The 13,286-nt window shown below is 44.9% G+C and overlaps 3 protein-coding genes and 1 long non-coding RNA gene across 4 annotated transcripts in view; 2 read left to right on the top strand and 2 right to left on the bottom strand.

Annotated features, from left to right (window-relative positions):
* Positions 1-684: 684 nt before the first annotated feature.
* On the bottom strand, positions 685-5,528 carry ccdc51 (coiled-coil domain containing 51). The gene is made up of 7 exons (XM_077603145.1): positions 5,148-5,528; positions 4,911-5,055; positions 4,154-4,291; positions 3,696-4,067; positions 2,466-2,891; positions 1,728-1,774; positions 685-1,129 (listed from the first exon to the last, which is right to left on the bottom strand). Exons 1-5 carry the CDS (start codon positions 5,150-5,152, stop codon positions 2,469-2,471), a joined length of 1,083 nt encoding a protein of 360 aa, XP_077459271.1. The 5' UTR covers positions 5,153-5,528; the 3' UTR covers positions 685-1,129; positions 1,728-1,774; positions 2,466-2,468.
* Positions 5,529-5,910: 382 nt separating this feature from the next.
* On the top strand, positions 5,911-10,657 carry LOC144075776 (protein ILRUN-like). Its single transcript, XM_077603146.1, has 5 exons — positions 5,911-6,251; positions 7,543-7,697; positions 8,551-8,748; positions 8,977-9,200; positions 9,785-10,657. The coding sequence occupies exons 1-5, from the start codon at positions 6,094-6,096 to the stop codon at positions 9,818-9,820; spliced, it is 771 nt and encodes a 256-aa protein (XP_077459272.1). The 5' UTR covers positions 5,911-6,093; the 3' UTR covers positions 9,821-10,657.
* A 15-nt stretch (positions 10,658-10,672) lies between these two features.
* The window catches only part of LOC144075778 (uncharacterized), an 11,613-nt gene continuing 8,999 nt past the window's right edge, over positions 10,673-13,286 (bottom strand). Inside the window, exon 3 of the long non-coding RNA XR_013300630.1 lies at positions 10,673-10,964. This is a non-coding gene — a long non-coding RNA (uncharacterized LOC144075778). The remainder of the gene's footprint in view (positions 10,965-13,286) is intronic.
* The window catches only part of spdef (SAM pointed domain containing ets transcription factor), a 9,857-nt gene continuing 9,635 nt past the window's right edge, over positions 13,065-13,286 (top strand). Inside the window, exon 1 of the mRNA XM_077603147.1 lies at positions 13,065-13,286. This exon is cut by the window's right edge and continues 29 nt beyond it. The gene's annotated coding sequence lies outside the window, so the exon portion shown is untranslated.

Here is a 13,286-nt window from a genome sequence, read left to right as displayed (position 1 = left end):
ATTACTGTACATATATCCGCATCGATTTTTGTATCCAACTTTGTAATATTAGCAATTATTGATCCATAACAGTTTTCAACGGAATTTTTGCACATTTTTGGCGACTAAATTGTTTGGAAAACAGTTTTACCGGCGCACAAACACCAGTAGATGGCAGCAAAAGGGACGCATTTAGAATCTAAATTAATCTTTTTCACTTTAAAAGAGAAATATATATGAAAAGCAATCAATTAATTTTCAAATTTGGATTTTCTCAATTTGCATATAATATATCATAATCATTCGATTCTTGTATCTAACTTTGCAATATTAGCAATTATCGATCCATTTTGGTAACGACAACAGTTTTTAACTGAATGTTTGCACATTTTTGGCATTTTTTTTTTTGAAAACAGTTTTACTGGCACACAACCACCAGTAGATGGCAGCAAAAAAGACGCAGTTAGAATCTATTTTTTTTTTTCACTTAAAAGGGGGAAATATATATAAAAAAGCAATCAATTATTTTTCAAAGTTGCATTTTCAAGCAGATGTTTTTACTTGTATTTCTTTTAAAATTCCGATTTTAAGGTTAACACCGAGCTAAATTGTACCTAAAACCCTCTGGATGTTTTCCTGTTAATTATTAAAGAATGCAAAACGCCGCCATAAAATAATTTTCCTTCGTGAGAGACGAGTACGAAATCCTTTCATTTATCGGTTTATTAAAAAAATTACTAACCACAAACATAAACCTGATTTATAACCGTTTCCGCATGTCGTTCTGCTTCAATCAAAGCATTAAAAAAAATTAAAACTAGAAGGAATGCAGATTGTCTAAACAGTGGACTTGGAATAGCCTGGAGGGACGGCGTCCCGTGATCGATTCCCCGAAGTAAAACTTTCCGCGGGGACGTTAGCAGAAGGAAGCTGTTAAATAATTAGCTCGCTCATAAAAAAAAACGACCTTCAAGACATCGGAATGGGTCGTTTAAAAAGTTTCACGGCTTTTATGTACACAGGCACACACTGATTATGTACACACACACACACACACACACACACTGACCGGATTTCATGGTCATGTGATGCTCCTCCCCCAAGAAAAAATGCACTTTTCTGCAGCTTCTTCTTGACATGATGAGGTTCCCTAAAAAAAATTAAAAAATATAAACATGATGAATTGAGCTTATGAAATATTGTCACACAGAAATGAAATTCCACAATGGCGCAAACGCTAATCTTCACAGGGATCTTCTTTCCGTGACTTTTTGAGTTTGGAATGAGGAAATGAGGGTGGTGCTAAGAAAAGACGGGTCAGCTGTTGCGGGATTTACGCGGGATGACTGACGCGGACGGAAAATTACAACGACAAACAATTTTATTTCCCTTTTATAACCCTAGTGAGGATAAAGCAGTTCACAAAACGAGATGAGGAGTCAATAGATGTCAAAGCCAACTTTGATTATTGTCTTTAAAAAGCATTAAAAATAGATTTATTCATGCATTTTCTCTACCGATTATCCTCACAAGGCTCGCGGGGGGTGCCAGAGCACATCCCAGCCAGACAAGGGGCAGCAGGAGGACGAGTGAACAGATGTTCATTGGCTGCCAACCCTCCCAGGTCAAACAGATGGACCTCTACGCTCGATAAACTCATATTTAAGAATGGAACAAACTTGTTCTGAAGAATTTTGTAGTTATTACGATGCGAAAAAAATGCGTAAAGATAAAAAAAATGTAGTCACCTTTGCTCAAATGTCGTTGCGGCGTGAAAATGTCTCCTTCGCCGAATCTTTGCGGAGGAGATAAAGGTAAGGAATGAGAGATTTGAGGTACATTTTTGTTTTATCGTGATCATTTCCTGTCGACAAACAATTCAGAGGGAAACAATAGTCATGGACAAGATGGACTTTTGATAAAAGATGATCTTTATATCTCTGGAAGATTAGCCCCTGAACTCATTCACCGCCATTGACGGTTCTAACCGTCAAATCCATTTCAACTGGGAAGTCTGGCGTACGTGTGGACGTTCTGTTGCCATTGACAACTAATTAGTTAATACTAAAAAAAATCAAAAACATTTCCTGCACCATTTTGATCTTCTAAAAATCTGTGCAATATGACCATATATTATAAATGGCCATGTTTAACAAATGGAAGAATTTTAGGCGAACTTTAACTTGTGTTAAAATTAATATTTCTCATGATTTTCTCTCACTTGGACTACTTATAGATTCATTTCTCATGTATTGATTATTTATTTGTCTGTCTGTTATTTGTGCACTTGTGGTGGTGAAAGCTTTAAATCTCTTTCTACTTGTATAATGACAATAAAAGCATTCAATTCAATGTGTCTCCAGTGGAATTTGGCGCCCTCTGCTGGCCACAAAGCAGCGTTCAGTCTTCATTACAAACGATTGATTGATTGGTCCCAGTGGGGCGGCGCAAGCGACGAAGACGGCGGTGACGACGACCTGGCTTGCCTCTTAAGTGGCCCCCCGGAGCAACGCGTACACGGCCGCCACGGTGAAGGCGGCGGCCGTGTACGAGATGGCGGCGTTGCACAGCGTCCTCCGCGTGTCCCCCGCCGACGTCTGCTGCTGGGGTCCCCGGCGGGCCCCGCCTTCCAGGAGCTTCCTCACGCGGGAGAGCTCGCCGCGGACTCCGCCCACGTCTCGGCGGAGCTCGGCCATCTGAGGCGAAAGTGTGGCGAGGATGGGCCCGGTTTCTTGCGGGGGCGGGGCCTCGGTCAGTCCGGTCTCGGGCCCACGGGGGACGGCCGCCCTGAGGCCGTGGATGAGGGCCGCCAGTTCTTCCTGTTGCGAGCGATGGTTCCCGGCTTGGACTCGGAGGGCTTCCTGCAGGGTTTCCGGACCTTTCTGGGCCTCCAGCAGGAGACTTTTCAGCTCCTGGAAAATCATTTTTGACGCAAAATATTATGATCAGGGAAAAAAATAGGACATTTTATTTTGTCAGAGGGTCAAAGTGTAACAATATTTACTGTCGTGCTACTATGGCGTTCTAGTCCTAGTAGCAAGAGTGGCTTCTACTTACAAGTTTCAGCGTGGATTTTCACATTTTTTATGAACTTTAACAAATATATAATATTAATAGCAGAAAAAAATCACGATAAGTGAAGTCGCAATAATTGAAGGAAGACTGTATGTATTGCTTTTCCTGTATTGTTTGAATTTAATCAACAAGAACTTTAAACTGTGTTTTTTTTTCAATTCAAATTTGTTTACAAAAGTAACATTCAATTAAAAATAATCATAAAAAATAGCTTTTTTGAATAAAATCCAATAGAAGTCATGATGAAACTTTTTTTTTGCTTATTCAAATAATAAACAAACTAAAAAAGAAAATTGACTCATTTTTCTTTGTCCTAATTAAACAATAAAAATGTAAAAAGAACAAGTTTTTAAGGAATAAAATACACATGTATTTTTTATATTTTTTTAAAAAAATAACTACAGTTTATACTGTTTTTAAACTGATATAGAAACTAGTTTTTAAATTAAAACCAAGCTAATACACAAAATTGACTAAATTGTTCACCATTTACGGCGATCTACGTCCGATTCAATCAAACGGATTGGACGTGTTTAGGAGAATTTGTTCCATTTTTAGGTCGCGCGCAATCACCAAACAATGAAAACGGGACAAATCCATTCGCTGGTGGGTTTGAACCCGATTTGCGTCCACTTCCTTACCTGCAAGCGCACTCGATTGACGTACGTGGACCCCAGGACGCCGATTAGGGCGCCGAGCACGGAGCCGACCAGCGACCAGTTCTTGGTGCGCTCGGCCCGCGCCCGCTCCTTCTCGTGACTCTCCCGCACGGCGGCCGAGAAGGCGGCGAAGCGCTCGCGCTCGGCCGCCTCGGCGTGCCCGTGGGCCGCCCGCAGGCGCCGTTCCTCCTGCAGCAGTTTGTGCTCCAGCGTGGCCAGTTCCAGGTAATGCGCTTCCTCCCGGGACACGCGGTCCAGGCGGGCGCGGGCCTCCTTCACGCGCTTCGCCGTGGCCTCCAGGCCGGCGTGGGCCTCGCGGACGACCCCCCTGGACACCAGGAACTCGGCCTCGGCCTGGGGGGGGCGGGATTGACGGCGTATTGACAAAAGTGGAGGGAGCGGCGTCATCTCCATTAAATGGTTCTCGGGTGTTTACTGACCTCGGTGACCTTAGTCTGCGCGTGGCGGACCTCGATGAGACCCACAAACTCCTCGTACTTCTCCCACCAGCGGTTCATGGTGGCGGCGGCCATCTTGGCTGACTTTTGACTCCACTGTTGTCCGATTCGACCTGCGTGCTGAACACACACAAAAAATAAAATGATCAAAAATATACGAGTGGCGTATTCCTGTATAATTTTTCCCCCCTAAAAATTAGCTTGTGACTAAGGGTGAACCAGACTAACAAAATGAAGTTTTACATTGAAACGCAGTCATTTTGACATGTTACCAGTTATAATGACTGAAAGTCATGAAACCAATCAACAAGGTTAAAACAGCTTTCATTTTTTTCTCCCCCTAAATCAGGGCTAGGGAACCTATGGCTCGGGAGCCACATGCGGCTCTTTCGATGGGTGCATCTGGCTCTTCGCTAACCTGTGAGCTAAAATATGGAACCCGCTGGTGACAGAATTGAGATACTACGTCCAGTGCTGCTTTAGTCTTCTTCTTTTTTGCATTAGACTCTGCTAGAATGCATACTCTCATTGATTAGAAACTTGTTGTCAAAAGTATTATTTTTTTTCACTTTAAAAGTGGTGGAATTACTAAAATAAAAGACCCATTTACATGTATTTTGACTTTTAAATACGGAGTATGGCTCTCAAGGAATAACATTAGAAAATATGAATTGTTTATAGCTCTCTTCGTCAAAAAGGTTCCTGACCCCTGCCCTAAATTAACATATGGGTGATGTACCTGTAAGACAGACAGCACTCGTTCCTTCAAAGCTTGGGAACTAGCTGGACCCGGCCCACTGTAGACCCGGACCACGCGTGTCCGGACCGGTAGGGGTCCGAGGAGGAAGAGACGGGACCAACAACCCGAGCCATGAACCCTGTACCTGGCACAATCCAGATAAAATGACAAAGTCACCTTCCTTCGTAATTGTTATTCAACTGTCATCAATTGTTGCACAATTATAAATGAAATTACCTCATTGAGAAGTCCAATACGGAAAGTGTCAAAAGTGTAATTTGACAGGAATGAATTCGCGTGTTTTGCGGCACTCACATACAGATGCCGCGAGGGATATACGTCACATCCGCTAATGCCGCGGCATGTAATTAACGTCACATCCGATTGTGTCTGGACATGCTGCTGTCTTTATTTTGGTTAGTTTAATCTGACATACTTTTGTTAAGTAGGATTTTGTCTGAAGATTTATTTTGCGGATGTACTATGAGTTCTTTACTCCATTAAAATACTAAAAAGGTAATAATAGGCGAAGAGCAACGATGCAAAACGATCGACAAGTGACGACGAATAACACCATTGGTTGACCGCGCTAACGTGGTGTTCTCGATAAAGCTTCCCAGTAGAAATTCTTCTGTCCATATATAGTTCCGGTGCGTATGCAACGGAAACAACGTTATGTCTAACACAAAGCTTACCTACATTCAGAACAGTAAATAAAAATAGCGGTATTTACCCCTGTTTGCACCAAAAAAAAGTTCAAGCACAGCTTACGTGACTATTTAAAAAACAAAGTAATTTAAGATCGTTGTCACGCTATAATATCGAAACACCTAGAAAAATCATGTACATATTTTAACGTGTCCTTCGCCAAAAAATGATAATAAAAAAAACTAAACAGTATGGAAATTTATGATAGCGAACGGCAAGCCAATCGGAAGAGGGCTGCAAATAGCAACAGACGACGTCATCAGCAACGACGTGATTGGCGCAGGTGACGCGCTAGCTTGTTGCAACGTCAAACTTCGTCCCCCTTGTCGTGCCATGCGCATTGACGCTTGTTGTTGTGGCGGTTGGGCAGCTTGTTATGGCTAGACGAGGCCTCGGACCCGACTGAGAGAGAGAGAGAGGCTTCCCCCACCCCTTAGCCCGCCCTCCTCCTCCCCTCCTCTCCCTCGCCACCCTCATGGAGGGCACGGACATGGACGTGGACGCGGAGCTCATGCAGAAGTTCAGCTGCATGGGCACCACGGACAAGGACGTCCTCATCACCGAGTTCCAGAGGCTGCTGGGCTTCCAGCTCAACCCGGCCGGCTGCGCCTTCTTCCTGGACATGACCAACTGGTGAGTGCGGGGGATGAGGACGCGGACGATGAGGAGGAGGAGTAGATCACCGCCCGGGTTGTCATGTCTCGGCATGTCTTGCTTGTTATGTCACGGGACGGGTGAGTTAGCCGCATCAATTAGCTCGTTAGCTTTGACGTGCTCAGAAAATGGAGGCGAAGCAGCGCGTTGAGTTAGGTTAGTTACTTTCGCTTTTATTTCAACCGCTCGCGCGTCGCTTTCCTCGTCGTCGGAAAGGGCTTCGCGCACGTTCGACGTTCGAATTTGAAAGGGGAAAGCGTGCATATTCGAGCGCCGAGGTGGTTTGGAAAGCTTCGCGAGGCTCCCGCTTGAGCTAGCCCGCGCTCAGGCTACCACTCGTTCGACGTTACGTCAGCCACGTAACGTGCGTGTTCGTGTGACGACACGGCTCCGGATGCATGGGCGGAAATAAACAAATCTTTACACTATTTAGGGAAACAAAATTGACTAAACTACCGTTTTGTAATGCGGACTGACAAATAATTCGATTCTTAAAAAATACACCGACACTGCTGTAAGCGAGTATTAGCTGGCTAGCTAATAGTACATTTTCACTAAAGGAATTTTAACTAATTGTTAGGTCAATATTGCCGAAATGTGGAATGTATTTTTTATTTTTATTTTTTTATAGTTTTTTGCATCGTTTTGAAACGAGGCTAAGGCTCGGAAGTAGTTTGGTCCATTTTTAAAATATTGAATGCCACTGATGGCAATAAATTGGATAACTTTATAACTTTATTCATCCCGTATTCGGGAAATTTCGTTGTTCCAGTGGCAAGAGGGTGAGGATGCAGGAATAGGAAAGGCATTTTAGACATAAATAGATAGGTAATAAGTAGGTCAAGAAATAAATACATGAATAAATATATAATTAAGTAAGCGTGTTGCTTAGGACATATATACATACATACATACACATAAATGTACATGCATGCATACGGTAGGTCTTAACACACAGCCATTTTTTTGTTAAATAAGCTAAATAATAGTGTTGCACCCTTTTGGGATGCCCGATACTGTACTTAAAAAAAAAATCTTTATATTTAATTACTGCATACTGGAAAATTAAAGCAATGGTTATCATGACCCAGTCAGACAATGCTTTAAATCTGAATTCATTTAAATCCACGGAAGGCGCCTCTTTTTTTATGGTGGCCATTTTGGGTCGGACGAAAGTTCATTTCACACTTTTTTACTTCATGAAAAGTATGGTGTCATTTTAATGTCTCATCGCTCAGAATTGTTTTTGCTGAACTCACCCCTCCACCAGGAACCTCCAGGCGGCCATCGGTGCTTACTACGACTTCGAGAGTCCCAGCGTCAACGCGCCCGCCATGTCCTTCGTGGAAGACGTGACCATCGGAGAGGGCGAGTCGGTGCCGCCGGACACCCCCTTCACCAAAACCTGGAGGATACAGAACTCGGGTATGCGCGCCGGAACAAACTAAACATTTCCACGGCGTCGCGAGTTGTGTGCGGTCGATTGGTCGCCGGTCTTTTGGTCGCCGGTCTTTTGGCCGCCGTCTTTTGGTCGCCCGGACCGCGACAATGGGCAACCAAAAGACCGGCGACAAAACAAGATAAAACAAGACGGTCTACGCATGAATAAAAGCCAACAATGGCCATGAGCAGTTTCACTGAGCCCACGTGTGAGTGTAGAAGAGTTTGTATGTACATGCGCTGTCCCTTTAAGAAGCGGCGTCAGTCACGGTCTTAACAAGTTCTCCAACAAAACACAATAAAAGTATGGGAAATTTGGAGCTTTTCTTTAGCCTAATAATTAATAGGGCTTAAGAATGACTAAATAATAATTCGCAGTTTGTATTTAGGGAATTTGAGCAACCATTTAAATGGTAATTATCAATAACCTTCCGTGCGACCAAAAGCTCGGCGACCAATCGACCGTGGCCATCTTGGGTAGGGCAACGCCCTCCGCATTTATCCTTAAAAGTACGACTATACGAGCTCAAGAAATAAAAGTTGAAGGATGGAGTAAGATCGAATGACTGCTGAAATTGAAACAATGTTTGCTTTCCTTCCAACATGGGGGGGTGCTGGAGCCTATCCTAGCTAACAGGTAAGGGACATCCCGAATGGGTGGACAGACAATCGCAGGGCACAAGGGAAAAAAAACAACCAATCACATATAGCGAGGGCCAATTTAGCATACAATTAGCCTAGCATGCATGTTTTTAAGGATTGGGAGGACCAAAAGACCGGCGACCAATCGACCGTGTACCGTCGCGAGCCTCCGTCAACGCACGTTTTTTTGTCGCAGGCGGTGAGTCGTGGCCGGCGGGCGTGTGCCTCAAGTACATCGGCGGCGACCAGTTCGGTCACGTCAACGCGGTGATGGTCAAGTGTCTGGAGCCGCGACAAGTGGCCGACGTCAGCGTGCAGATGAGGAGCCCCGCCTCCCCCGGCATGTACCAAGGCCAGTGGAGGATGTGCACCGCCGCCGGCTTATTCTACGGAGGTACGACAAATCCTAGCCGACCATATTTTGGACGCCGCTCATTCAAAAAAAGTGACCAAAAAGGCTTCATAATGAAATTTGATCCTAAAGCGGCCTTGGCCCCGCCCACTAAAAAAAATCTCCCGAACGAACGAATTTCTGATGTCTGCTAGCATGCTAGCCATAGCCACGCTATTCTCTCATTGCCACGCACGTTAAAATTGACCGCAAAAATGGTTTGGTGTCCAGACGTGATCTGGGTGATCCTAAGCGTGGAGGTGGGCGGCCTCCTGGGGGTGACGCAGCAGCTGTCGTCCTTCGAGACGGAGTTCAACACGCAACCCCAGCGCGACGTGCAAGACGACTTCAACCCCTTCGCCTCGCCGCACAAAAACAAACGAGACGCCGACGAGGCGCCGTCGCCAAACGCCGACGGGCCGGCCGACAATCGGACGCCGGTGACGCGTGGCCAGGTACCCTTCTGTCTTCTAATTCCCATTTTGCAAATGCTAATGCTAATGCTACCTTTCCAAACACAACTATTTGTTAATGTCGCCATTTTTTTCATTACAAATCAATCATAGCAAGTAGAGAAAATAGATTTAATTCAAAGAAGCTAAGATGTGTGATTTTATTTTTTGCACATTGGAAATCATTTAAATCAAGTAAATATACTTTTTTTTTCCCTTTGTCATTAAAAATAGCAAAAATGAATACATTTGTAGAAAAGTAAAAAAAAATGTACTAGAAAACACTTAGCATTTAATATGATAGAGCATTTTAAGTTAATGTCTGAAAGATTCAAAATACCGTATTTTCACGACTATACGGCGCATCGTATTTTTAGTAGTGTCAGTAACAAGTGCTATTTCTGTATTTTAAACACACAAAGGACGCACCGTTTTTATAGACGCAGCCAGGTTTGGCATATATATTATATATGGATGAATATCAAACCGCAATAGCGCTGGCTACACCCACACGCTAAAAAACAGAAGTGAAAGGAATCAAAAATGTAAACACACTTAACCTTGATTTCTTTTATTTATTTTTTCAGGGTGTTGAAGGACCTCATCCTTTTGGACAGAGCTAGAGCGCCCCCTATCGCACGGATCCTGAAACGGGCGCGCGGAGGAACTGTTGTTTACCGACGACTCTCCACGACGAAACGCCACGCCTCCCCCGCCCCCTCTTTGCACGCGGAAGGCGGCGGCCCAAAGTCCCGCCCACACCTGCGAACGCTTCTTAAAGATTGAATTTTTTTACGGTTTATTATGCGTATGATTATTTTTGTTCTCCTCGATTTCGAGCATCCGGGTCACCCGGATATCCTCCCCCCCCACAACCACCTCAACCCCCTCCACGCGCACTACGGGAACAACGCGGGCGACGTTGCTCGTTTTTCAGGGCGAGCTTTCCAACGCGGGGAGGGATTTAACACAAAAAAGAAAAAAAAGAAATCGAAAAAAAAAAGTTTATTTTGCTTGGTGAGTGCTTGTATTTTTCCACGTTTTAGCTGTGTTTGAGAGTGCGCGCGCGCATGCGTGAATCTGAATCGAGCCCAGACTCGCTCACAATCATCCGCGTTATTTATTTGTACTTTTTGGCCAGCAGGTGGTGCTAGAAATCAAAATAACGGACGGACAAATTCAGCACTGAACTTCTGTTACTGCTCTTTGCACAAATATGATTAATTCCTGACGGCTAAAGTTTTTTTGTTTTTTTATTATTATCGTTGACTGCCATGGACGGCGACAGATGTCTGTCGTCGTCCATGGCAGAAGGGATCTTTTTTTGGGGACTTTGGTTGTTCACGGCTTCAAGGAGTTTTTTTTTCACGCTCCAAATGGTCCCCAAGAAAAGCAAATTTTATCATGATTACACATCTGGAAGTGTATTTTGGAATGGAGAATAAATGGAAAAAATATGACGTCATGTGTTGAGCTTGCTTATAAACTCTCCTTTTTATTTTAGGGTAGAATTCAAGATTTTTAAACGACTATGTGCTATTTAAAATCACTTAAATCTAAATAAAACATACCGTTTTTCCTTAGAATTACTAAAACTGGTTTCCCCAAAAAAAAATACCTGGCGTGAAGTCTTTCGGCGACCAATCAGTGGCGGGGTGGGCGGAGCTGGAGCACCTGTGCTTGCCGATGACTCACCACGTGGACGAACCGAAGCGTGACGACGTCGTTGGGCGTCCAAAGGAACGTTCCTCGCGGTCCTCCGGGAAACTGCCATGCAAATGAGCAACATGTTAGAGCGAGAAGAAGGAACGTCAAGCCATCTGATTTCTCCGCCCACTTTCAAAATCAACGCCAAAACATCTGCTATCGACTCATTGGCGTCCAATCCTTTGGAAGCGGGAGGCCTAGCGGGGAAGGAGTCGAATGAACGACCATTCGCTAGGGCGCACTTGTTTTACGGGTAGCTGGCGGCCATCTTGGGTTGGGCAACGCCCTCCGCATTTATCCTTAAAAGTGCGACTATACGAACTCAAGAAAGTAAGATCGGATGACTCCTGCCATGCCTTCCAGGCGGAATGGATTGGACGTCTACCGCTGCCAATGAGTTAAAAACATACACAAAAAATTCTCAATTATATCTCAAAAGTCTGAGTTTAAGTCCACAAAAAGGTGATTTTTCCTTTTTTTATGGGCGATTGAAACGTTTGTTTGCTTTCCTTCCAACGAGGGGGGTGCTGGAGCTTATCCCAGCTAACTACAGGCAAGGGACATCCTGAATGGGTGGACAGCCAATCGCAGGGCACAACGAAAAAAACCAAACGAGGGACAATTTAGCATACAATTAGCCTAGCATGCATGTTTTTGAGCATTGGGAGGAAACCGGAGCACCTTGAGAAAAGCCACACAAACCCAACACAGCAAGGACCAACCTGGAATCGAACCCTCGACCACAAAAATGCGAGGCCGACGCCTAAATTTACCATACAATTACCCTAGCATGCATGTTTTTGGGTAGTGGGAGGGAATCAGAGTACCCAAAGAAAATCCACAAGAACATACCAACTCCACATAGCGTGTACCCACCTGGGAATCGAACCCACGACCCTAGAAATACGAGGCCGACGCCTACATTTACCATACAATTAGCCTAGCAGGCATGTTTTTGACGAATGGGAGGAAATGCAAGTACCCGGAGAAAATCCACAAGAACATGCTAACTCCAAACAGTGTCTACCCACCTGGGAATCGAACCCACGACCCCAGAAATGCAAGGCCGACTCCCAAATTTACCATACAATTAACCTAGCATGCATATTTTTGAGGAATGGGAGGAAACGCGAGTACCCGGAGAAAATCCACTAGAACATGCCAACTCCAAACAGCGTGTACCCACCTGGGAATCGAACCCACGACCCCAGAAATGCAAGGCCCACTCAAATTTACCATAAAAATTTTCCTAGCATGCATGTTTTTAACGAATGGGAGGAAACGCGATTACCCAGAGAAAATCCACAAGAACATCCCAACTCCACACAGTGAAGTGAGGACCCACCTGGGAATCAAACCCACGACCCCAGAAATGCGAGGCCAACGCCAAAATTTACCATACAATTAGCCTAGCATGCATGAGGGAATCAGAGTACCCAAAGAAAATCCACAAGAACATACCAACTCCACATAGCGTGTACCCACCTGGGAATTGAACCCACGACCCTGGAAATGCGAGTCTGACGCCCAAATTTACCATACAATTAGCCTAGCATGCATGTTTTCGAGGAATGGGAGGAAACGTGAGTACCCAGAGAAAATCCACAAGAACATGCCACCTCCACACAGCAAGGACCCACCTGGGAATCGAACCCACGACCCCAGAAATGCAAGGCCAACTCCCAAATTTACCATACAATTAGCCTAGCATGCATATTTTTGAGGAACGTGAGGAAACGCGAGTACCCGGAGAAAATCCACTAGAACATACCAACTCCAAAAAGCGTCTACCCACCTGGGAATCGAACCCACGACCCCAGAAATGCAAGGCCGACTCCCAAATTTACCATACAATTATCCTAGCATGCATGTTTTTGCGGTGTAGGAGCAAGAACATGCCAACGCCACACAGCGTGTACCCACCTGGGAATCGAACCCACGTCCCCAGAAATGCGAGCCCCCCACGCTAACCGCTCCTCCCTAGAAATTCCAAAGAATCTCCTTTCACTTTCCTCCAACGGGATGAAGAGCCCCGAGCCCACCCACGCACGCACACACGCACACACGCACACACGCACGCACGTTCCGGCGCTTTATGTAAACAAGGCGACCTATAAATTTGAATAGCCGTCAATGGAGCGGGAATTCCTTGGTGGTGCCGAGCGGCCTCCCCAGCAGGTGCTTTGACTCCGAGCTTGACTTGTCGTACGTGGATGCTCTGCCCTCAATTTATACTCCAGATTACCTTGACAGAGTGAAGAGGGGTTTTTTTAGTTGAGTTTTATTTAGTTTTTGTTTTTGCCCCATGTGACCCAGTCGATCGATCCGGTCCCAAAACGGAAGCAGCAGACGGGCATTTTTTATCGCAAATTGAAGCCGTCG

This window comes from Stigmatopora argus, chromosome 6 (genome assembly GCF_051989625.1).
Source record: "Stigmatopora argus isolate UIUO_Sarg chromosome 6, RoL_Sarg_1.0, whole genome shotgun sequence".
NCBI lineage: Eukaryota > Metazoa > Chordata > Actinopteri > Syngnathiformes > Syngnathidae > Stigmatopora > Stigmatopora argus.
The sequence above is the reverse complement of the archived record's forward strand: the minus strand, read 5'-3'. Positions and strand labels throughout refer to the sequence as shown.